The sequence below is a fragment of the Lissotriton vulgaris genome, chromosome 8, assembly GCF_964263255.1.
Source record: "Lissotriton vulgaris chromosome 8, aLisVul1.2, whole genome shotgun sequence".
Taxonomy (NCBI): Eukaryota; Metazoa; Chordata; class Amphibia; order Caudata; family Salamandridae; genus Lissotriton; species Lissotriton vulgaris.
The window spans coordinates 598936505-598962298 of record NC_141696.1 but is presented as its reverse complement, the minus strand read 5'-3'; the positions used below and the strand labels follow the sequence as shown (position 1 = coordinate 598962298).

At 42.4% G+C, this 25794-nt stretch overlaps 1 protein-coding gene across 1 annotated transcript; it reads right to left on the bottom strand.

Annotated features, from left to right (window-relative positions):
- Positions 1–350: 350 nt before the first annotated feature.
- LOC147697774 (uncharacterized) lies at positions 351–16429 on the bottom strand. The gene is made up of 5 exons (XM_086933340.1): positions 16317–16429; positions 11454–11489; positions 4813–5250; positions 1142–1357; positions 351–646 (listed from the first exon to the last, which is right to left on the bottom strand). The coding sequence occupies exons 3-5, from the start codon at positions 5248–5250 to the stop codon at positions 362–364; spliced, it is 939 nt and encodes a 312-aa protein (XP_086789466.1). The 5' UTR covers positions 11454–11489; positions 16317–16429; the 3' UTR covers positions 351–361.
- Positions 16430–25794: the final 9365 nt, after the last annotated feature.

Below are 25794 nucleotides of genomic sequence, written 5' to 3'. Positions count from 1 at the left end.
ATCATTCAGCCCCCCCACAGTAACATTGAGCAACAACACAGCATAACTCTGCACCAGCACAGGCGTATTTAGCACAACAACAGTCTCATTCATACATACTACTGTAGTGCGTGCAAGCTACAAAGTATGTGTATTTTGTATATGTTTTTGTAATGTCAAATGGATTGGCTGAATGTTGTATGTGGGTGTGACTATGTTGTATAAATTGAGTGTATTAGTTATAATTTGCCTTTTGTATTGAAAAAATTACCATAGAAGTTGTAAAATTTGAATTCCACACTTTTTTATTTTTGAAAAAAAAACACAAATATTTATTGTTTAACTTTGTACAAAAATAAGATATCCTGGCAACATGCAAATTTTAGTCAGAACATATTTCATCGTCTTTTTCTTTCAGAATCTTTATGATTTTGCCATTACAAAAGACAACTTCAAAAGTTTGTGGCAAAAAATGGACAAGGGCATCCCCGATGTTGTCAACTTCCTCATCTAACATAAACCATTTAATTAAGATCTCGTTTTCGATGGGCATAGATTGATATTCGTCTGTGTTTGTCACTTTTATTGTGATAATACTATTTTGCTCTGTAGAGCTTTCAACACCATAAATTTGAATGTCCATCTTTTCCTCTGGTGGGGCTGTTACCTGTTGAGAGAAAACAAAAGCAACAATTAGTTTTTAAATTTGTATACTTTATGTTTTGTGTAAGGCCTATAGTGGGTGAAAGGGACAGAGTGGTTGAAAGGGACACATTGGGTGAAATGGACTGAGTAGGTGAAACGGTCCCAGTTGTTGATAGGGTTTGAGTGGGTGATAGGTCGAGAGTGGGTGATAGGTCTAGAGTGGGTGATAAGTCTAGAGTGGGTGATAAGTCTAGAGTGGGTGATAAGTCTAGAGTGGGTGATAGGCCTAGAGTGTGTGAAAGGGCCAGAGTTGTTGAAAGGTCCCGAGTGGGTGAAAGGTCCCGAGTGGGTGAAAGCTCCCGAGTGGGTGAAAGGTCCCGAGTGGGTGAAATGTCCCGAGTGGGTAAAAGGTCCAGAGTGGGTGCAAGGGGCAGAGTGGGTGAAAGGGCAAGACTGGGTGAAAGTCCAAGAGTGGCTGAAAGAGATAATTCCAAAAGGTTTTGTTTGTTGTGCTTACCTCCATTTTGCTATGGCGCGTTGTATTCAATATTTTTTGGCAATTGAATTCATGTACAGTGACGTGAGTCAGGGTAACATATTTGCCAAGATGTATTTTAAATAGTGACGCTTCTCTCCACAGTGTCACTTTTATATCATCAGTTGCATCTTTTATTGTAATCGATTTGAGTGGGGTATCTTGCCCATTGATAAACACAGTCTTTGCGTCCTCTTCCTACACAAAAAGTAAGCATTCTATTAAATAGTGACTGTAAAAACACATATTACTAGTGCATTGTATGAAAGTCAATATAATGTATCATATTTAACGACCCAAATGAACATCCTTTCTAAAAGATTGAATTGTTTATTGCAAAAATGGCTTTGTAGAGAGTACTTGTGTTTGTAGTATACACCAAAGCACTGCCATCTTATAGTTTTCAAAACTCGTACTTGCTACTATGTGTGAAGAGTGTATAATTCTATTTTTTTTTGAGTTAGTTATTGAAGTTACTAAAGGTGTAATGTGTGTGTAAGTCAACTATGCATTTTTTAAGTAGACATGATGACATGAGTGAGGGTGAGGGTGAGTTATTGAGTGTGAGGTGTTGAGTGTGAGTGAGTGAGGGTGAGGAGTTGATGGGGAGTGAGGGTGAGTGAGGATGAGGTGTTACGTGAGGGTGAGGGTGAATGTAAGTGAGGGTGAGTGAGGGTGAGGGTGAGTGAGGGTGAGAGGGTGAGGGTGAGAGATTGAAGGTGAGTGAGGGTGAGAAGTTGAGGGTGAGTAAGGATGAGGGTGAGTGTGAGTGAGGCTGAGTGAGGGTCATTTAGGGTGAGGGGTTGAGGGTGAGTGAGAGTGAGTGAGTGTTGAGGGTGAGAGATTGAGGGTGATTGATGTTGAGAAGTTGAGGGTGAGTAAGGATGAGGGTGAGTGTGGGTGAGTGAGGGTGAGTGATTGAGTGAGGGTGAGGTTTTGAGGGTGAGTGAGGGTGAGGGTGAGGCTGAGGTGTTGAGTGAGAGTGAGGTTGACTGAGGAGTTGAGGGAGAAGGGTTAAGTTTTTGAGGGGGAGGTGTTGATGGCTAGTGAGGGTGAGGAGTTTAGTGTGATTGAGGGTGAGTGAGATTGAGGGTGAGTGAGGCGTTGAGGGTGAAGTGTTGAGGGTGAGGTGTTGAGGGTGAGTCAGGGTGACGTTTTGAGGGTGAGTGAGGGTGACTAAGGGTGAGGCATTGAGGTAAACACAGTGTTTGCGTTCTCTTCCTAAACAAAAAGTAAGCATTGTATAAAATAGTGACTGTAAAAACACATATTACTAGTGCGTTGTATGAATGGCCATATAATGTATTATATTTAGCGACCCAAATGAACATCCTTTCTAAATGATAGCAATATTTATTGCAAAAAATGGCTTTGTAGAGAGTACTTGTATTTGTAGTATACAGCAAAGCGCTGGCATATTATAGTTTTCAAAACTCGTACTTTCTACATAGAGTGAAAGAGTGTATAATGCGATTTTTTTTAGCTTGTTAATGAAGTTACTAAAGGTGTACTGTGTGTGTAAGCCAACTATGCATTTTTTTAGTAGACATGATGACATGAGTGAGGGTGAGGGTGAGGGTGAGTGATTGAGGGTGAGGTGTTGAGGGTGAGTGAGGGTTAGGGTGAGTGAGGGTGGGGTTGAGGGTGAGTGAGGGTGAGTGAGGATGAGGTGTTACGTGAGGGTGAGTGTGAGTGAGGCAGAGTTAGGGTGAGGGGTTGAGGGTGAGTGAGAGTGAGGGAGTGTTGAGGGTGAGAGATTGAGGGTGAGAAGTTGAGGGTGAGTAAGGATGAGTGTGAGTGTGGGTGAGTGAGGGTGAGTGATTGAGTGAGGGTGAGGTGTTGAGGGTGAGGCTGAGGTGTTGAGGTGTTGAGGTGTTGAGTGAGAGTGAGGGTGACTGAGGAGTTGAGGGAGAAGTGTTGACTTTTTGAGGGGGAGGTGTTGAGGGCTAGTGAGGGTGAGTGAGGGTGAGTGAGTGGGAGGTGTTGAGGGTGATTGAGGGTGAGTGAGATTGAGGGTGAGTGAGGCATTAAGGGTGAATTGTTGAGGGTGAGGTGTTGAGGGTGAGGTGTTGAGGGTGAGTGAGGGTGAGAAGTTGAGGGTGAGTAAGGATGAGGGTGAGTGAGGGTGAGTGATTGAGGTTGAGGCGTTGAGGGTGAGGCTGAGGTGTTGAGGTGTTGAGTGAGAGTGAGGGTGAGTGAGGAGTTGAGGGAGAAGGGTAGAGTTTTTGAGTGGGAGGTGTTGAGGGCTAGTGAGGGTGAGTGAGGGTGAGTGAGGGGGAGGTGTTGAGGGTGATTGAGGGTGAGTGAGATTGAGGGTGAGTGAGGCATTAAGGGTGAATTGTTGAGGGTGAGGTGTTGAGGGAGAGTGAGGGTGAGGTGTTGAGGGTGAGTGAGGGTGACTGAGGGTGAGGCATTGATGTAAAGACAGTCTTTGCGTCCTTTTGGTAAACCCAAAAAGAACCATTCTATAAAATAGTGACAGTAAAAACACATAGTACTAGTGCGTTGTATGAATGGCAATATAATGTATTATATTTCACGACCCAAATGAACATCCTTTCTACCAGATTGCATTATTTTTTGTAAAAAATGGCTTTGTGGAGAGTACTTGAATTTGTAGTATACCCCAAAGCACTGGCCTATGATATTTCCCAAAACTCTTACTTTCTACATAGTGTGAAAGAGTGTATAATGCAACCTTTTTTGAGCTTGTTAGTGAAGTTACTAAGGGCCCGATGTAGGTAAATCCCATTTACCTATTTTGAAATACCGAATCCTACCGATTCGGTATTTCAAAATCGGTAAATGGTATGTAGGTCCCAACATCTGGATTCGTTACCGAATCCTTAACAATTCTTTAATTACCGAATCGGTAAATACCGAATCGGTAATGCCCATTCATTCCTATGGGCTTTGAAGCCCATAGGAATGATTAGGCATTACCGATTCGGTATTTACCGAATCGGTAATTAAAGAATTCAGAAGGGTGCAGGGGGTGTCACTTTGACACCCTCTAGCAACCCCAAAACAGGCACAGGTGCCATGTGGCAAGCATACCTGCCCTAAGGGCAGGTCTGCCTGTCACATGACATAGGTGTGCATGCACACATGTGCATGCACACCGGAATCGGTATTTTACCATGGATTTGTATTCCATGGTAAAATACCGATTCTGTAAGCCATGTGCAGAAGGTACATTGCCTACCTACATTGCATTTTCGGTAATTTTACCGAATCGGTAAATATTACCGAATCGGTAATTATTTTACCGATTCGGTAATGATACAGATTCGCTAAAGTTACCGAAAATGTGCCCCTACATCTCAATAGCCCTTTACCGATCGGAAACGGCCGAAAATCGGTATTTTCGGCCGATTGGGATCGGTAAAGGGCTACCTACATCAGGCCCCTAAATGTGTAATTTGTGTGTAAGCCAACTATGCATTTTTTTAGTAGACATGATGACATGTTTGCGTTCATACTTCTGGCACATATTGTCCCTGAAACAGTCATAAGACTATTTAGACTTGCAATTTAAAAAAGTAAAAAATACATAAGATATGTCATTTACAATACTAATAAGTCCAACTTTTCAAATGCGAGACAATGGTTTTTTTTAGTTGACATGATGACATGTTTGTGTTCATACTTACGGCAATTATTGTCCCTGAAACGGTCATCAGACTTTTTAGACTTGCCCGTTTTATTTCCTTGATGGGAGAAGCCGATGGTGCAGGCGGATGCAAAATGTTGTTCGCTTGTTGGATCAGGCCCTCCTCAATTGTCATTGCGGGAAATTTGGTTACTTTAGTTTGCTTTGTAATTAAAATTGTTTTGTTTTTGATAATAAAGTTTCGTATCAGTAGTCCACAGTTAGTTTTAGTTTGATCATATAAATTTTCTTGGTAACAAGTACATTTTATTGTTCCAGTTTTATCTGCTAAAGCCAAATGGAATAAAATTTTCTGCTCTTGTTTAGCATTTTTGTACGTAGTTTTCCCTGAGCAGTTGATGACATTAACTCTTATGGGTTTCTGGTATGGTTTGTTGTCATCGGTATTAATGTTCATTATTTCTTCAATAGACATCATCTGAAATAGAAAATGTGATATAACATGTTAAATACAAACCCATATTGCTTTATGATCACTGTAATAGCATTCTAAAGTACCATAGTTGTGTAGTTGGTCATTTGTATATATATGATCTAAAATGGATTGGTAGTTAGTTGTGTAACTGTTAATGAGTTGTTGACATTGTAATTTTGTTTCAAAGAATCCAAGTAATTGCTTGCTGTTTGCATTTTGTTGAGATACATCCACATTGAAATCCCCTATAATAATCAATTTGTGTGTGGGGTAAAAATCCGTAATATTTGTGATGAAATCAAAAAGAGAAGTTATACTTTTTAGGGGTGGTTTGTATAAAATAATAATAAGGTAATCTGTGTTATCAATCTGTAGAGTAAAATGTAAAATGTCTATCCCTTCAAGTGTCTCATAAATAGGCAATATAAATAAATCTTTTTTGTAGTACATAATCATTCCATGGTTTGTGTTGTATGTATGAAATTTATCAAATATAATGTGATGGTATTGTTCTATCGTGAAATCATTAGCTGTAGCATTTCTTGTAGTGTTGATCTCAGTTAAGCAAATAACGTCTGCTTGTAATATATTCCTATCCGCTACCATAGATGAAAAATTTTTCTGTAGTGATCTTATATTGTGTGCAATGATATTGAAATGTGCACTGTATGTATGTAACTGTGGGATATGTATTTCAAGTGGCATTTCTGTCCTTAATCTGTGCATTTCCTCATTAACTTGTGGATGTACTAAAATTTTACGTTCATCAAAATTGTGTACATATACATTTTGTATTGATTTTGCCCTGCTAATAGCAACATAATGCAAATGATGAATCTTGCTGTTATTAAAGTGTATATAAAGTGGTTCGAGAGTTGCACCTTGTGTGCGATGTATAGTGCGTGCTGATGCTTGGCGTAAAGGAAATTGCTTCCGTATAATGGTAATAAATTTTTTAGTGTATTGGAAATGTCTAGCTATAGCATGTATTGGTGTCCATGTATTTTGTATTTGTGAATGAAATAAGTGTTTATATTGTTGTCTGGTTGTTTGTCCTATAGTGGGATTGTCAAATAACAACCAAACAATAATAGGTGTATTGTTAATCAATTCAACTAATTGTACAACACCAGTTGCGCCATTTGTTAAACCATCATTGACATCCACATTGCAACTTAAATCATAACGAAGTTGTAAGGCAATGTGTAATGTATGTGAAAGGCCCATTGTTTTCTGTGGATCTTTGGGCAGTTGCTTAAGAATAGTTTTTTTCACATTTTCAGACAAATCAGAACTGACGGTATCGCTTGCTACTGTTATGTAGACTGGATAATCTTTGCAATGTTGTTCTAAAACCTTTTGGTTAATTTCATTAACTTCTAGATTAGTTGACATGATATATGGAATTGTTTCTAATAAACTCTCATCAGGTTGTATTTCCCTTTGCTTAATTTGTGAAATATCTTCTTCAGTATGCTTGCCTTCTCTCAATCGGTTTAGTAATTGAGCAAATTGTAGATCTTCTTTTTGGCGCATAATTTTTGTTAATTCAAAAATTTTAAAATGTTCTTTCCATAAGTTAGCACTTAAAGGACCATACATTTGTGTAGAATCCTGAAAAATGTATCTGTCAAATACAGGTTTTAATTGGTAAAAGTCACCAATGGCTAAAATAGAAATTCCTCCGAATGGTTCATTAGATGATTTAATTTCTTGAAGCCTGTTATGTATAAAATTCAACATATTGTGTCCTACCATTGAAATTTCATCAATAATAACAACTCTAACATGCATCATTTCCATTTGTAGAGCAGTTCTATGTTCATGACTCAGTTGTTTATAAGTCAAACTTTGCGACACAGGTATTTTGAAAGTGCTATGCAGTGTTTTGCCATTAATATTATGGGCAGCCTTTCCTGTTGGAGCAGTAAGTAAGATATAAACATTATCAGGATTTTCACCGGCCTTAGTGTTATAGTAGCGTAGTAAAGTTTGATATAGTGCAGATATTACAAAACTTTTCCCAACACCAGCCCCTCCAGTGCAAAAAGTATAGCATGGAGTGCTTGTAGTTTTAAACCAATGCAAGTGATGGTAAACAAATTTAAGTTGTTCTTCCGTTAAGTTTTGCATAAGTTGTTGGTATTTTTTCATTGGGTAAAATAACGTTAGTTGAGCTTTGTTCTTCAGTTGTAGTTCTAATTCCTAAATCTAGAGCCAAATCATATCTATTATTATGTTCTGGATTTTGGTCTTCTGTCTGTATATTAACAGTTGGTGATAGAGGAGGTGAAATTACATTTTCATGACACTGTTCATGAATAATGTTTGTAACTTCGCCATGCTGTTTGTTATAGATTTTTAGTTGTGTGTCAACAAATGTTTTAACTTCCAGATACCTATCATAGTAAGTTTCCTTGTTGATTAGTATTTTTTCTTCTTCCCTCCATGGATAGTGCAACATTAATATTTCTCTATAATACTCTTCTGGTTCATTATTTTTGCTAAATCTGCAAAAGCGTATTATTTTCCCTTGTCTGCGCTTATTTAAAGCATAATCATAATTCTGTTTCTGTTGTTCTTTATTTCCGTCACTACATTCTATTTCTAATTCTTCCTCATCTGAGCTGTAAAAGTTTTGTTCTGCAAGTAAATCTTCGCAATCATTTATTTCTTTCCCATGTGTTTTTTTCTTCACATAGTTGAAATTAGCCGCATAGTCTGCTAACGTGCACATCTCTAATGATTGTGGCCGTTTGCAGTACTTAATAATAATATTTTCACATTGAATGTCAGTTGAATTTTCGGGCAAGTTATTAATAGTTTCGATATCACGCATTAAATAAGTTCTTTTCTCTGGACGGCTAGTATTAATAAATACAAATGATCGTGAGCTTTTCCGTAATGGTATTTGAAGAATTAGATATGCTGCTTCTTGAGCACTAATTTCTGTGCAGTTGAGGAATTTGTTTCCTATGTGTTTAAGTTGATCTTTGATATTACTATTGCTTGTTACCTCTTTAGCAGCTTGCGCTAGAAGTTTGCTAATTCCTCTTTGCGATTTACTGATATATGAGATAATATAGACTGCACAAGCATAAGGGTCTAGTATAAACTGCAAGTCTATGTTTGCTCGCCAAGCTTCTAAAAGAGTACTATTGTAGTTATTGATGAAGCATTCGCCTGGTGTTCTTTTCAAAAAAATAGTTGTTTTTTGTAAGCTAGTTTGTATAGAAGTAATATATTCTTTATCATCCATTTTAATGAAGTCTAAAAATTCCTCAAAAGAAAGTGTATCAAAAGTAGTATTATTCATAGCTTCATGTATTATTTTCATATTATCTTGCCATTGCTTATTTGTCTCCTCAAGTGTTAATGGCTCTAATATGAGCGTTCTTGACATTGGATATTTTGGATATTGATATTTGCATGTCCGTTGCTGTTTACGTCTACAATTTTTGGTGTGACCATGCCTTTGTAGATTTATTAACGGTTGTAAAACAGGGTTCTCAGACTTATGACAAGTGATATATTTGTCAATAAAGCTATTGACTTCTTCCACTGGTGAAACACCATACAATGGTGCTTTGTTTACCCAGAGTAATGCATGTATATGTGGAGAACCTCTTTGTTGGAATTCGACTCTGTAAAAGTAGTCTACTATTTCCCCAATTGGATTAGTGCCATTCAGCAAAACACAATTAAAGAATTTCCTAACTTGATAGTCAAACTGTCTTGCACATGTTATTGGATCTTCTTGTATTAATTTACTTTTAGTTTCCCAAGACATGTTTAAGAATTCTTCCTCTGTACATTCCTTTAAGTTTCTAACTCTCAATAGTATATTTATTAAATGGTGCCATTTTGTTTCAGCAGCAGATAAAGTCAAAAAGAAAGTGGGTATGCCAAGTTGCCTTATCATTGCAAAAATATCTTTTTTGCAACCTTCCCAATATGGAGGTGAACTGCGTATAGTTTTTAATACTTTGTAACCCTCATTAAACTGTAAAACATTGGCAATATTACATTTAATGTCTTTAGCAGTTATTTTATTTCCATCTGTAAAATGTTTTCTGATGGAAATGTTGATTTTACCATGGATCTGCTTAATATGTAATTTCTTAAGTTTAAAAAACACATTAGTAATAGATTTAGCGACTCTTCTATCATAACTCCTTAACTCTGCTTGGCAAATAGTACTATAATGTACCGGTATGTGTCTTTCCTTATTGTTAGGCCTTCGTTCACCACAAAAAATAGTAGGGAAAGCCAAAAACTCTGAATCTTTATCCTCATATAAACCTCTTGGCGTGTTATGTTCAGCTGGAGCGAAACTTAACACATTCAGCGAATTACTAGTAATAGTTTCATTTGTTAACATAGTATCCAAATTCCCAGCTTCTATGTTGTCAGAACTATCAGATGAATTGTTTGTCTCAGAAGTCTCATTGTGAGATTCTATTTCTGGAGGTATATACTCCCAGTCAGGGTTAATCGTAACACCATATTCATTAAACATTGTACTATTTTTAGCTAGCCATGTAGCTGCCTTTTTTACTGTATTTGGTCTAATATTCTCATAATGTGTATATGATTTATAGATTAATTTCCTTTTTAATTTCACTGGGATTGTCATGGCGTCATTAATTTGCCTTGGTAAAATTGTAACAGTTGTCATAACATCTGCAGGTACATTAACTACTGCACCTGATAATGATTTTTGAAAACCGCGTGGCAGACTCCGAATTTGTAAGAATGGTATCCTAGGTGAAACTAATCTTTCTTCTAAATCATATAATTCTAATTCAACTGGTACATTTGGGAAGCCCATGCCATTTACAATAGAACATGGTGGTATTTTGTTTTTGCGAATGTAATAATAGCAAGTCTTACAAATAAAATTTGTTTTCTTGTTACTAATGTTACACTTGTTGAAAATTTCGGATTGGCTAACACTGCGTATATTTAGCAACGTTTGTTTATGCCACAGTTGATTGCAAAGAGTACAAATGTACTCTGGCCCATGCAATATTTCCCGGTGGAATTTGCGAATGATTGTATGGATTTGTTTACCTCGTTTCTGTCTTTGGCCCTGCGTGAATATGGGTATGTTATTATCAGTAGCACTTAGTTGACTGTTGGTAATGTCTTCTTCAGCTGTATTAACTTTTTTTCTTTGTACAACTTTAGTTGGACCTGTACTTGAATCCCTTTTTCTTTTCCGAGACTGTTTATTTGTTCCCTGTATAGCTTTACTATTACCTGGTAATTGTGCTAAATGATTACTATTGCTATTCCCTCCCTTACTTTTATTCAGTAAATCATCAGAAGACATTGATGTTGATGTTATAGTCTGATTAGGAGTACATTCAGTAGTATGTACCCAAATTTTTCTTTCTTGCGGTAGGTGACTATTTTTTGTGTGCACAGTAAGTGCTTTTGTAAAGGATTTCCTTTTAATGACTTTTATATCTATTGGTGTTAATTCAAATTGGACACATTGCTCAGCCTGATGTGTAAAGTTATATGCTAGTTTCATAACATATTGAATTAGCCCTTCAAACGAATTAAATGCAATTGTAACACATGTTCCGTTTGAATGAGGCATGCCTTCATGGTCCCTACTATGTGAATCAAATACAAAGTATGATTGCATATGTTTGAAAATAGCTATAACATAAACATTCATACAAAGTAGAACACCACAGTGCTTATTAATAGTAACATTTAATGCTGTGCTAACATCTGGGTAGGCTTTATCAAAACGTTTAAGGACATCACCGTAGTAAGCATTCCGTAGCAAAAGTGAATATATCTCTTGATTGTGGTCTATATACCTTGGCAGGTCATCTGGATGCATAAGTGTTTCTTTGTTAATAGAATGCATTTGTAGATATAAAGCGTCCCCACGGTCCATTATATAATGCAGATCATTAGAGTTCCAAGTAGTTACTGGCTTGCATAAATTGTGCAAGACAGCAAAAGCACTATTTGGTAAGCATTGCTTACCTTGTGATTTGCTATTAAATTTGCTATTCCCTTGATGGTAACTTGCTTTCAAGCATCTCTGCATCTTATAAGTTATACTGAAATGTTGTTATCAACAAATGTAAATTAAGAAGGTTTGTGAAGTAACAAATTTTTTTGGGGACTGTAAGGTATGAACTTTTTACAAATTTTAAACTAAGTGGCAAAGTAGTATTTACCTTAACTTCTGTTTCTTTTGTTGTTGTTTTAATAATCTGAAAGGAGAAAAAAAACATAATGGTTAGAATATATTTTTTCGAATTTTTCCCATAAAGGCCACATTAGCATGTAAATAGTCTTTTAAAGACCTGTTAAGAGCTCTAGTGCTGCTGTGAGTGTATGCGCCACGGCTGGCACACAGGCAGGGTGAGATGATAGAGGGAGAGAGAGGGAGTGGGAGGAAAAGGGGGACAGAGAGAGAGTGAGTGAGTGCGTGAAAAGTTAATACTGAGAGACGTAAAAAAATGTGTGTGTGTGTTATCTTGTAACTTGGACTGGTTAATGTGTTGCATTGAATCTGAGAATGAATGGGGTGTGCGTGTAATATTGAAAGTGTACCCAGTTAGTGTGCAAGTAATGTACAAAGACAGAAAGGGAGTGAAGGGGAGGGAAATGCCGAGGGAGTAAAAGGGAGGGAGAGTGAGGGAGATGGAGAGTGAGGGAGAGTGAGGGAAAGTGAGGGAAAGGAAGGAAAATGGAGTGAGAGGAAGGGAAAGGGAGTGAGAGGGAGAGTGATAGGAAGGGAGACGGGGATGGAGGGAGGGAGAGAGAGGGGGAGGGAGACAGAGGGATTAACAAAGTTAGAGTGAGAAAGAGGAAGGCAAGAGAGAGGGAGGGGGAGCTAGAGAGGGAGAGAGAGGGTGAGTGTGGGTGAGGGGTTGAGGGTGAGTGAGGGTGAAATGTTGAGGGTGTGAGTGTGAGGGTGAGGTGTTGAGTGTTAGTGAGGTGAGGTGTTGAGGGTGAGGGTGAGTGAGGGGGAGGGTTTGAGGGTGAGTGAGGGTGAGTGGTATTGAGGGTGAGTGAGGGTGAGGGTGAGGGTGAGTGAGGGTGACGGTTTGAGGGTGAGTGATGGTGAGGGTGAGTGAGGATGATGTGTTGAGGGTGAGTGAGCATGAGGGTGAGTGAGCATGAGGTTGAGTGAGGGTGAGTGTGAGTGAGGGTGAGTGAGGGTGAGGGGTTGAGGGTGAGTGAGGGTAGGTTAGGCTTAGAGATTGAGGGTGAGTGAGGGTGAGAAGTTGAGGGTGAGTAAGGATGAGGGTGAGTGTGGGTGAGTGAGAATGAGGTGTTGAGGGTGAGTGAGGTGTTGAGGGTGAGTGAGGGTGAGGGTGAGGCTGAGGCTGAGGTGTTGAAGTGTTGAGTGAGAGTGAGGGTGAGTGAGGAGTTGAGGGAGAAGTGTTGAGGGTGTGTGTGTGAGGTGTTGAGGGCTAGTGAGGGGGGGGGGGGAAGTGTTGAGGATGAGTGAGGGTGAGTGAAATTGAGGGTGAGTGAAATTGAGGGTGAGTGAGGTGTTGAGGGTGAGTGAGAGTGAGGTGTTGAGTGAGAGGTTGAGTGAGGGTGAGTGAGGGTGAGGGGTTGAGTGAGGGTGACTGAGGGTGACTGAGGGTGAGTGAGGGTAAGTGAGGGTGAGTGAGGATGAGCGTGAGGGTGGGTGAGGGTGAGTAAGGGTGAGTGAGGCTGAGGGTGAGGGAGGGTGAGGGAGGGCGAGGGGTTGAGGGTGAGTGAGGGTGAGGTGTTGAGGGTGAGTGAGGGTGAGTGAGAATGAGGGTGAGTGCGGGTGAGGGTGAGGCGTTGAGGGTGAGTGAGGGTGAGGGTGAGGAAGGGAGAGGCATTGAGGGTGAGTGAGAGTGAGGGTGAGCTGTTAAGGGTGACTGAGGGTGATGCGTTGAGGGTAAGTGAGGGTGAGGGTGAGGTGGTGAGTGTGAGTGAGGGTGAGGGTGAGTGAGGGTGAGGCGTTGCAGGTAAGTGAGGGTGAGTGTGTGTGAGGCTTCAAAAAATAACGACCCCCTTAAAGTAGTGTCGTTATTTGTATTCGGAAAATAGTTGAGAATTGCTGAGGATGTGGGACTTGAATGTGTCTGTGGGTACTTTTAAAAGCTGGAATTGTTGTTGGGGATGGAGAGGGAGTGAGTGTGTGCGTGAAGAGTTAATAGTGAGAGAAGTACCGAAAAATGTGTGTGTGTGTCATCGTGTAACTTAGATTACTTACTATATTGCATTGAATATGAAAATGAATGCGGTGTGCGTGTAATATTGAAAGTGTACACAGTTAGTGTGCAAGTAATGTAGAAAGATAGAGAGGGAGTAAAGGGGAGACAAATGGAGAGTTATGTACAAAGACAGAGAGGAAGGCAAAGTTAGGGAAAGGAAGGGAAATGGAGGGAGAGGAAGAGAAAGGGAGTGAGATGCAGGGTGATAGGGAGGGAGACGGAGAGGGAGGGAGAGAGGGAGAGAGAGAGAGGAGGAAGAAGAGAGGGGGAGTGAGACAGAGGGAGGAACACAGTTAGAGTGAGACAGAGGAAGACAGGAGAGAGGGAGGGGGAGCTATAGGGAGGGAGAGAGAGCTATAGAGATGTAGGGAGACCGAGAGAGAAAGAGAGCGAGAAAATTATGTCTATGCCGGGAGGGCTCAGTGCACGAAGCCTTCGGCTGCAGGGTCCTGTGATTAACCTCATGGTCAGTTTTATGTTGTTGCTGTCGCCCCGACCCTTAACCACTAACCCTGCCCCCACCGATGCGGTCCTTGGACACAAAGTAAACAGTAAATTTTTCCCCTGCGAGAAAGATTGTGAGTAGCCATGTAATAGAGGGTGTGGGCGAAAGTCCCCTTGATCGTGGATTGTGTGTATGAAAACTTTGTTGTGGTGTGGCGAAGTGTTGCGAACGGATTATGGCTGTACTATTCCCCCTAATGTTCCAATGTGCCTGTGAATAGTGTAGTAAGTGTAAGGTCAAGTTTTTTTTTGGGTAGGCAGCTAATCCTGGCTAATGTGTTATTGGATGTGTGCTTGTGAAAATGTAATACTAGTAGTTGTACGAGCGGCTGTTTTCGTGTGTCAGCTTGTAACTTGGATTACTAACTGTGCAAGTAAAGCTGCGAATGAATGCATTCTGCGTAAATGTTGTAAAGTGTTGCCTGTTTGCGTGCAAATTAATGTGCAATTAGAAGTTCTGACTGAAAGTTTGGTGCTGTAGTGGCGAAGTGCTATGATCTTACATTGCGTAGGAGTTGCACGTGCTGTATAAGGGTGGCAGTCAGTGTTTTGCCTAATGTGACAGGGTGTGTGTGTGATTAGTGTGCTATAGAGAGGGAGGGAGACCAAGAGAGAAAGAGAGAGAGAAAATTATGTGTATGCCGGGAGGGCTCAGTGGACGAAGCCTTCGTCTGCAGGGTCCTGTGATTAACCTCATGGCCAGTTTTATGTTGTTGCTGTAGCCCCGACCCTTAACCACTGACCCTGCCCCCACCGATGCGGTCCTTGGACACAAAGTAAACAGTAAATTTGGCCCCTGAGAGAAAGATTGTGAGTAGCCATGTAATAGAGGGTGTGTGTGAAAGTGCCCTTGTTCGTGGAATGTGTGTATGAAAATTTTGTTGTGGTGTGGCGAAGTGTTGCGAACGGTTTATGGCTGTACTATTCTCCCTAATGTTACAATGTGCCTGGGAATAGTGTAGTAAGTGTAAAGTGAAGTGTTTATTTTTGTAGGCCGCAAATCCTGGCTAATGTGTTATTGGATGTGTGTTTGTGGAAAGGTAATACTAGTAGTTGTACGAGCGGCTGTTTTCGTGTGTCAGCTAGTAACTTGGATTACTTACTGTGTGCCAGTAAAGCTGCGGGTGAATGTTGTGAAGTGTAGCCTGTTTGCGTGCAAATAAATGTGCAATTTGAAGTTGTGCCTGAAAGTTTGGTGCTGTAGTGGCGAAGTGCTATGATCTTAGATTGCGTTGGAGTCGCACGTGCTGTATAAGGGTGGCAGTCAGTGTTTTGCCTAATGTGACAGGCTGTGTGTGATTAGTGTAAGATGCAGCTCTGTTCACTCTTGAGTCCGATCATCCTGTTTACTGTCTTGCTATGAAGCTGTCAATTAAAGCGTAATGAGTGTTCTAATGTGGTCGCACTCAATTCGGCGTGCGTGTGATATAGTATGTGTTCTTAACAGTGTGTGCGTGAAAAGTTAATACTAATAGATGTCAAAAAAAGGGTGCGTATGTGTCATCTTGTAACTTGCACTGGTTACTGTGTTACATTTAATCTGAGAATGCAAGCGGTATGCGTGTAATATTGAAAGATAATCTGACAAGGTGTGTGTGAGTAGTGTAAGCTGCAGCTCTGTTCACTGTTCAGTCCGATCATCCTGTTTACTGTATTGCTGTGAAGCTGTGACTAAAATCGTAAGGAGTGTTCTGTTGTGGTTGCACTCAATTCGCCGTGCGTGTTATATAGTATGTGTTCTTAAACGTGTGTGCGTGAAAAGGTAATAGTAACAGACGTAAAAAGAAGGTGTGTGTGTCATGTTGTAATTAGGAGTAGTTACTGTGTTGCATTAAATATAAGAATGAATGCGGTTTGCGTGTAATATTGAAAGTGTACCCAGTTAGTGTGCAAGTAATGTATGTAGTTGAAATTGTGAAGGAAATGTTCCTGGGAGTGTGGCGAAGTGTTATGATATGAGATTGCGGCCGAATGTTCCGAAAGTAGTTCGCATGGTGTAACGGGGATGTTTGTTCCTATGCATGTGAATGTGATAATGTGTGTGCGCTTTTGTGTGTTAGGTGCAAGGTGAAGCTGTGGGTACTGTTGCTCTTGTTGATAGTGTCAAGTAAATTGAAGTTGTACTTGCAATCAATATGTCGTGATTGTAATTTAGTAAGTCTTTTTAGTTGTGTGTGCGTGAAAAGGTAACACAAGGAGATGTACGAGAGGGTGTGTGTCAAACTTATGTTGTGCCTTGAATTATTGGAAGGAATGTTCTGTGTGGCGAGTCGGAGTGTTAGGAACGGAAGTAAAAATTGTGTAGAAGAGTGAACAGTTGGCTGTACTTACATGATATATGTTGGTGCGCAGTTTCTTTCCCCCTATCAAGGAAATGTTGAAAGCGTACGAATAACCTACAAGATATAACGATAAAAAAAAACAATATGTATCGGTTGGTTTAAACAAAGGTATGACCTGTTTGAGAAATTACGTAGTCCTTTGCTAAGTATTACCATAGAAAATGTAGATTTGCAAACAAACATGTCGCAGAATAATTTAACACAGGTGCAATGTTGATATAGTAACCGTTCTAATAAACGCAAGTAAATGTATCAATACTGTCCCTTAGATGTATAGAAATAAAACTTGCATGCACTTACGTTCTAAGATTGAATGGCGTAATTTTTCAGTGGCTGTTGGTCGATAGCAGCAAGTACAGCGCCGTTCTGTAAGTCGAAGTTCTGTCCTCGCAGGTAAAAAGAGAGTATGACTTAAAGTGACCCGTCCCTCTGCTTAAATAGGGGGTAACGATGCAAGAATCTTTTTTTTTTTTTGGGTTTAAGAAAGGATCAAAGCTTTTAGTCCTTCCCTTGCCCCAAGGAAAAGTCACACTAGCTGATGTGCGCGACTTGGAAGTGTGAATGTTTGAATGTGTATGCAGATGGAGTTTCGATATTGGCGCGCCAGTAGACTTCCCTGGGCAACTCCCTTAAGCCCACATAAGATTTTGAAAGGGCCTTTTTTTTTACGTTAGTGTAATTGGACTTTAACTGTCTGCTTGAAGTTACACTTAAAAATGGCATATATAAAGCATCCTAAGTATACAAAGTTTCACTTTTAAACATACAACTCTTGTAATATACTGGCTCAAAGTTGTGGCGTTTATGTTTAGTATGAAAATACTGAAAATTGCTGCGGATGCGTCCATTAATGTGTGTGTGGCAACGTGAAAATACAGTGGGTGAATGAGAAAGATGGTCGATGATTTAGTTTGGCAAAAAAGAAATGTAAAGACAGGTGTGGCGAAATGTTATGAGCTGATACATGGTGCTGAATGGGTCAGAGGCCGGATGCAATATTTGCCATAAAAGTTGTGTTCTTCGTTTTATTATGAAAATCGTGAACATTGCTGCGTAAGTGGCCCTTAAATGTGTCTGTGGGTAGTTTTAAATGCTAGGATAATTTTGGCTGTGTGTGTACGTGTTGTAAATACAGAATTTCGCTGCGGGTGCGTCCCTTAATGTAACTCTTGTAATATACAGGCTCAAAGTTGTGGCGTTTATGTGTAGTATGAAAATACAGAACATTGCTGCAGATGCCTCCATTAATGTGTGAGTGTCACCGTAGAAATACAGTGGGAGAATGAGAAAGATGGTCGATGATTTTGTTTGCCAATACATAAATGTAGAGACAGGTGTGGCGAAATGTTATGAGCTGATGTATGTTGCTGAATGGGTCAGAGGCTGGATACAATATTTGCCATCAAAGTTGTGTTGTTAATTTTAATATGAAATTCGTGAGCATTGCTGAGGATGCGGCCCTTGAATGTGTCTGTGGGTAATTTTAAATGCTAGGAATGATGTTGGTGTGTGTGTACGGCATGGTATGTAAACTATAGGAGTTTTGTTAAGAAAACATAACGTTTCCAGACGCCATTTTCTCCTTTACTGTAAATCGACTTGAACTGTCTACTCAAAGTTACCCTTAAAAATGGCATGAGGGGTTGAGGGTGAGGATGAGTGAGGGTGAGGCTGAGGTGTTGAGTGTGAGTGAAAGTAAGAGTGAGGGTGAGTGAGGGGTTGAGTGTTAGTGAGGGTGAGGTATTGAGGGTGAGTGAGGGGAAGGGTGATTGAGGGATTGAGAGTTAGTGAGGGTGAGGGGTTGAGGGTTAGTGATGGTGAGGTGTTGAGGGTGAGTGAGGGTGAGGGGGAGGGGGAGGGGTTGAGAATAAGTGAGGTGTTTAGGGTGAAGTGTTGAGGGTGTGGGTGAGGGGTTGAGGGTGAGGGAGGGTGAGTGAGGGTGAATGGTTGAGGGTGAGTGGTTGAGGGTGAGGGGTTGAGGCTGATGTTTTGAGGGTGAGTGAGGGTGAGATGTTGATGGTGAGTGAAGGTGAGATGTTGGGTGAGGCGTTGAGGGTGACTGACTATAGGATTTTTGTTAAAAAAACATCACGTTTCCAGATGCCATTTTCTCCCTTACTGTAATTCGACTTGAACTGTCAGCGCCAAGTTACCCTTAAAAATAGCATGAGGGGTTGAGGGTGAGGGCGAGTGAGGGCGAGGCTGAGGTGTTGAGTGAGGGTGAGGGGTTGAGGGTGGGTGAGGGTAGGTGAGGGTTGAGGGTGAGGGTGATTGAGGGTGAGCATGCCTCCATTAATGTGTGTGTGGCAACGTTAAAATACAGTGGGCGCTTTAGAAAGATGTGAGATAATTTTGTTTGGCAATACATAAATGTTGAGACAGGTGTGGAGAAATGTTATGAGCTGATGTATTTGCCATCGAAGTTGTGTTGTTATTTTTAGTATAAAAATTGTGACCATTGCTGAGGATGCGGCCCTTGAATGTGGCTGTGTGTAATTATAAATGGTGGGATTGTTGTCGGTGTGTGTGTACGGCATGGTATGTAGACTATAGGAGTTTTGGTTAAAAAACATAACATTTACAGACGCCATTTTCGACCTTACTGTAATTTGACTGTAACTGTCTGCTCCAAGTTACGCTTAAAAATGGCATGAGGAGTTGAGGGTGAGGGTGAGTGAGGGTGAGGTTGAAGTGTTGAGTGTGAGTGAGGGTAAGAGTGAGGGTGAGTGAGGGGTTCAGTGTTAGTGTGGGTGAGATATTGAGGGTGAGTGAGGGTAAGGGTGATTGAGGGATTGAGAGTTAGTGAGGGTGAGGGGTTGAGGGTTAGTGATGGTGAGGTGTTGAGGGTGAGTGAGGGTGAGGGTGAGTGAGGGTGAGGGGGAGGGGTTGAGGGTGAGTGAGGTGTTTAGGGTGAAGTGTTGAGGATGTAGGTGAGGGGTTGAGGGTGAGGGAGGGTGAGTGAGGGTGAGTGGTTGAGGGTGAGGGGTTGGGGGTGAGGGTTGGGGGTGAGGGGTTGAGGGTGAGGTGTTGAGGGTGAGTGAGGGTGAGATGTTGATGGTGAGTGAAGGTGAGGTGTTGTGTGAGGCGTTGAGGGTGAGTGACTATAGGAGTTTTGTTAAAAAAACATCACGTGCCCAGACGCCATTTTCTCCCTTACTGTAATTCGACTTGCACTGTCAGCTCCAAGTTACCCTTAAAAATGGCATGAGGGATTGAAGGTGAGTGAGGGTGAGGGTGAGGCTGAGGTGTTGAGTGTGAGTGAGGGTGAGAGTGAGGGTGAGTGACGGGTTGAGTGTTAGTGAGGGTGAAGTATTGAGGGTGAGTGAGGGTAAGGGTGATTGAGGGTTTGAGAGTTAGTGAGGGTGAGGGGTTGAGGGTGAGTGAGAGTGAGGTGTTGAGGGTGAGTGAGGGTGAGGGTGAGGGGGAGGGGTTGAGGGTGAGTGAGGTGTTTACGGTGAAGTGTTGAGGGTGTGGGTGAGGGGTTGAGGGAGGGTGAGGGAGGGTGAGTGAGGGTGAGTGGTTGAGGGTGAGGGGTTGGGGGTGAGGCGTTGGGGGTGAGGGTTTGGGGGTGAGGGGTTGAGGGTGAGGTGTTGAGGGTGAGTGAGGGTGAGATGTTGATGGTGAGTGAAGGTAAGGTGTTGGGTGAGGCGTTGAGGGTGAGTGACTATAGGAGTTTTGTTAAAAAAACATCACGTTTCCAGACGGCAATTTCTCCCTTACTGTAATTCGACTTGCACTGTCTGCTCCAAGTTACACTTAAAAATGGCATGAGGTGTTGAGGGTGAGTGAGGTCGAGGCTGAAGTTTTGAGTGAATGAGGGTGAAGGGTTGAGGGTGAGTGAGGGTGAAGGTAGGTGAGGGGTTGAGGGTGAGGGTGATTGTTGGTGAGCATGCCTGCATTAATGTGTGTGTGGCAACGTTAAAATACAGTGGGCGATTTCGAAACATGGTAGATAATTTTGTTTGGCAATACATAAATGTAGAGACAGGTGTGGCGAAATGTTATGAGCTGATGTATTTGACATCAAAGTTGTATTATTTTTAGTATAAAAATAATGAGCATTGCTCAGGATGCGGCCCTTGAATGTGGCTGTGGGTAATTTTAAATGGTGGAATTGTTGTCGGTGTCTGTGTACGGCATGGTATGTAGACTATAGGAGTTTTTTTTTAAAAACATAAAGTTTACAGACGCCATTTTCGACCTTACTGTAATTCAAATAGAACTGTCTGCTCCAAGATACCCTTAAAAATGGCATGAGGGGTTGAGGGTGAGGGTGAGTGAAGGTGAGGCTGAGGTGTTGAGTGTGAGTGAGGGTAAGAGTGAGGGTGAGTGAGGTGTTCAGTGTTAGTGAGGGTGAGATATTGAGGGTGAGTGAGGGTAAGGGTGATTGAGGGATTGAGAGTTAGTGAGGGTGAGGGGTTGAGGGTTAGTGATGGTGGGGTGTTGAGGGTGAGTAAGGGTGAGGGGGAGTGAGGGGGAGGGGGAGGGGTTGAGGGTGAGTGAGGTGTTTAGGGTGAAGTGTTGAGGGTGTGGGTGAGGGGTTGAGGGTGAGGGAGGGTGAGTGAGGATGAGTAGTTGAGGGTGAATGGTTGAGGGTGAGTGGTTGAGGGTGAGGGGTTGAGGGTGAGGTGTTGAGGGTGAGGGATGGTGAGATGTTGATGTTGAGTGAAGGTGAGGTGTTGGGTGAGGCGTTGAGGGTGAGTGACTATAGGAGTTTTGTTAAAAAACCATCACGTTTCCAGACGCCATTTTCTCCATTACTGTAATTGGACTTGAACTGTCAGCTCCAAGTTACCCTTAAAAACGGCATGAGGGATTGAAGGTGAGTGAGGGTGAGGGTGAGGCTGATGTGTTGAGTGTGAGTGAGGGTGAGAGTGAGGGTGAGTGAGGGGTTGAGTGTTAGTGAAGGTGAAGTATTGAGGGTGAGTGAGGGTAAGGGTGATTGAGGGTTTGAGAGTTAGTGAGGGTGAGGGGTTGAGGGTGAGTGAGGGTGAGGGTAGGTGAGAGGTTGAAGGTGAGGGTGATTGAGGGTGAGCATGCCTCCATTAATGTGTGTGTGGCAACGTTAAAATACATTGGGCGAATTAGAAAGATGGTAGATAATTTTGTTTGCCAATACATAAATGTAGCGATAGGTGTGGCGAAATGTTCTGAGCTGATTTATTTGCCATCAAAGTTGTGTTGTTATTTTTACTATAAAAATCGTGAGCATTGCTGAGGATGCGGCCCTTGAATGTGTCTGTGGGTAATTTTAAATGCTGGGATTGTTGTCGTTGTGTGTACGGCATGGTATGTAAAGTATAGGAGTTTTGTTCAAAAAACAAAACGTTTCCAGACGACATTTTCTCCCTTACTGTAATTCGTCTTGAACTGTCTGCACCAAATTACCCTTAAATATAGCATGAGGGGTTGAGGGTGAGTGAGGGTGAGGGTGAGTGAGGGTGAGGCTGCTGCGGATGCGTCCCTTAATGTGTGTGTATAAGAAATATGGTGGTTATCCAAAAGAAGGCAACATCGTAAATTTTCCACTGAAGGCAACATCGAAAATCTTTAGTCTGTACAAGCGTCGACGTAGAATAGGCCGATGTTACATACTACGCTGTACAGGAAAATTGTGAAATACTAGGCCTGGTTATGTAAAGTAAATAAGTTTTGTTAAAAAAAATCACGTTTCTAATGTTCGTATTTACGTTCAGTGGGATTGTTTAAGTTTAGCGAAAAAACATCACGTTTCTACTGTTAGTATTTTTTTTTTTTTGGGGGGGGGTTTGTTGTTGTTCTCGAGCTAACACCCGGCTCGCAGTCCTTCCCTTGCCCCAAGGAAAAGTCACACTAGCTGATGTGCGCGAATTGGAAGTGTGAATGTTTGAATGTGTATGCAAATGGAGTTTCGACATTGGCGCGCCAGTAGACTTCCCTGGCCAACTCCCTTAAGCGCACATAAGAGTTAGCTCGGAACTGACAAAGCAAAGTTTTTTTTTTTTTTGGTTTTATTTAACGTTAGTGTAATTGAAGTTCAACTGTTTGCTCGAAGTTACCCTTAAAAATGGAATATATAAAGCTTGTAAAGTATACAAAGTTTCACTTTTAAACATAGAACTCTTGTAATATACAGGCTGAAAGTTGTGGCGAAGTTGTGGCGTTTATGTTTAGTATGCAAATACTGAACATTGCTGTGGAGCCGTCCATGAATGGGTGTGTGGCAACGTTAAAATCCAGTGGGCGAATGAGAAAGATGGTCGATGATTTTGTTTGGCGATACATAAATGTAAATACAGGTGTGGGGAAATGTTATGAGCTGATGCATGGTGCTGAATGGGTCAGAGGCCGGATGCAATATTTGACATAAAAGTTGTGTTATTGTTTTTATTATGAAAATCGTGAGCCTTGCTGCGTACGCGGGCCTAAAATGTGTCTGTGGGTAGTTTTAAATGCTAGGATAGTTTTTGCTGTGTGTACGTGTTGTAAATACAGAACTTATCTGCGGATGCGTTCCTTAATGTAAGTCTTGTAATATCCAGGCTCAAACTTGTGGCGTTTATGTTTAGTATGAAAAGAATGAACATTGCTGCAGATGCCTCCATTAATGTGTGTGTGGCAACGTTAAAATACAGTGGGCGAATGAGAAAGATGGTGTATGATTTTGTTTGCCAATACATAAATGTAGAAAAAGGTGTGGAGAACTTTTATGAGCTGATGTATGTTGCTGAATGGGTCAGAGGCTGGATACAATATTTGCCATCTAAGTTGTGTTGTTATTTTTACTATGAAAACAGTGAGCATTGCTGAGGATGCGCCCCTTGAATGTGTCTGTGGGTAATTTTAAATGCTGGGATTCATGTTGGTGTGTATGTACGGGATGGTATGTAAACTAAAGGAGTTTTGTTTAAAAAAAAACATTTCCAGACGCCATTTTCTCCCTTACTGTAATTCGACTTGAACTGTCTGCTCCAAGGTACCCTTAAAAATGGCATGAGGGGTTGAGGGTGAGGGTGAGTGAGGGTGAGGCTGAGGTGTTGAGTGTGAGTGAGGGTAAGAGTGAGGGTGAGTGAGGGGTTGAGTGTTAGTGAGGGTGAGGTATTGAGGGTGAGTGAGGGTAAGGGTGATTGAGGGGTTGAGAATTAGTGAGGGTGAGGGGTTGAGGATTAGTGAGAGTGAGGTATTGTGGGTGAGTGAGGGTAAGGGGGATTGAGGAGTTGAGAATTAGTGAGGGTGAGGGGTGAGGGTGAGGGAGGGTGAGTGAAGGTGAGGGTGAGGGGTTGAGGGTTAGTGATGGTGAGGTGTTGAGGGTAAGTGAGGGTGAGGGTGAGTGAGGGGGAGGTATTGAGTGAGTGAGGTGTTGAGGGTGAAGAGTTGAGGGGTTGGGTGAGGGGTTGAGGGTGAGGGAGGGTGAGGTGAGGGTGAGTGGTTGAGGGTGAGTGGTTGAGGGTGAGGTGTTGAGGGTGAGGTGTTTAGGGTGAGTGTGGGTGAGATGTTGATGGTGAGTGAAGGTGAGATGTTGAGTGAGGGTGAGGTGTTGACGGTGAATGAGGGTGAGGGTGAGGGGCAGGGGTTGAGGGTTAGTGAGAGTGAGGGGTTGAGGGTTACTGATGGTGAAGTGTTGATGGTGATTGAGGGTGAGGGTGAGTGAGGGTGAGGGGGAGGGGTTGAGGGTTAGTGAGTGTGAGGAGTTGAGGGTTAGTGATGGTGAGGTGTTGATGGGGAGTGATGATGAGGGTGAGTGAGGGTGAGATGTTGATGGTGAGTGAGGGTGAGGTGTTGGGTAAGTGAGGGTAAGGGTAGGTGATGTGTTGAGGGTGAGGGTCATTGAGTGTGAGCATGCCCCCTTGAATGTGCCTGTGGGTAATTTTAAATGCTGGGATTGATGTTGGTGTGTGTGTACGGGATGGTATGTAAACTAAAGGAGTTTTGTTAAAAAAAAACATTTCCAGACGCCATTTTCTCCCTTACTGTAATTCGACTTGAACTGTCTGCTCCAAGGTACCCTTAAAAATGGCATGAGGGGTTGAGGGTGAGGGTGAGTGAGGGTGAGGCTTAGGTGTTGAGTGTGAGTGAGGGTAAGAGTGAGGGTGACTGAGGGGTTGAGTGTTAGTGAGGGTGAGGTATTGAGGGTGAGTGAGGGTAAGGGTGATTGAGGGGTTGAGAATTAGTGAGGGTGAGGGGTTGAGGATTAGTGAGAGTGAGGTATTGAGGGTGAGTGAGGGTAAGGGGGATTGAGGAGTTGAGAATTAGTGAGGGTGAGGTGTTGAGGGTGAGGGAGGGTGAGTGAGGGTGAGGGTGAGGGGTTGAGGGTTAGTGATGGTGGGGTGTTGAGGGTAAGTGAGGGTGAGGGTGAGTGAGGGGGAGGTATTGAGTGAGTGAGGTGTTGAGGGTGAAGAGTTGAGGGGTTGGGTGAGGGGTTGAGGGTGAGGTGAGGGTGAGGTGAGGGTGAGTGGTTGAGGGTGAGTGGTTGAGGGTGAGGTGTTGAGGGTGAGGTGTTGAGGGTGAGGTGTTTAGGGTGAGTGAGGGTGAGATGTTGATGGTGAGTGAAGGTGAGATGTTGAGTGAGGGTGAGGTGTTGACGGTGAATGAGGGTGAGGATGAGTGAGGGTGAGGGGCAGGGGTTGAGGGTTAGTGAGAGTGAGGAGTTGAGGGTTACTGATGGTGAAGTGTTGATGGTGAATGAGGGTGAGGGTGAGTGTGAGTGAGGGGGAGGGGTTGAGGGTTAGTGATGGTGGGGTGTTGAGGGTAAGTGAGGGTGAGGGTGAGTGAGGGGGAGGTATTGAGTGAGTGAGGTGTTGAGGGTGAAGAGTTGAGGGGTTGGGTGAGGGGTTGAGGGTGAGGTGAGGGTGAGGTGAGGGTGAGTGGTTGAGGGTGAGGTGTTGAGGGTGAGGTGTTGAGGGTGAGGTGTTTAGGGTGAGTGAGGGTGAGATGTTGATGGTGAGTGAAGGTGAGATGTTGAGTGAGGGTGAGGTGTTGACGGTGAATGAGGGTGAGGATGAGTGAGGGTGAGGGGCAGGGGTTGAGGGTTAGTGAGAGTGAGGAGTTGAGGGTTACTGATGGTGAAGTGTTGATGGTGAATGAGGGTGAGGGTGAGTGAGGGTGAGGGGGAGGGGTTGAGGGTTAGTGAGAGTGAGGAGTTGAGGGTTAGTGATGGTGAGGTGTTGATGGGGAGTGAGGATGAGGGTGAGTGAGGGTGAGATGTTGATGGTGAGTGAGGGTGAGGTGTTGGGTGAGTGAGGGTAAGGGTAGGTGAGGTGTTGAGGGTGAGATGTTGATGGTGAGTGAGAGTGATGTGTTGGGTGAGTGGTTGAGGGTGAGTGAGGGTGAGGGTAGGTGAGGTGTTGAGGGTGAGGGTCATTGAGTGTGAGCATGCCTCCATTAATGTGTGTGTGGGAACGTTAAAATACAGTGGGCGATTTAGAAGATGGTAGATAATTTTGTTTGGCAATAAATAAATCTAGAGACAGGTGTGGCGAAATGTTTTG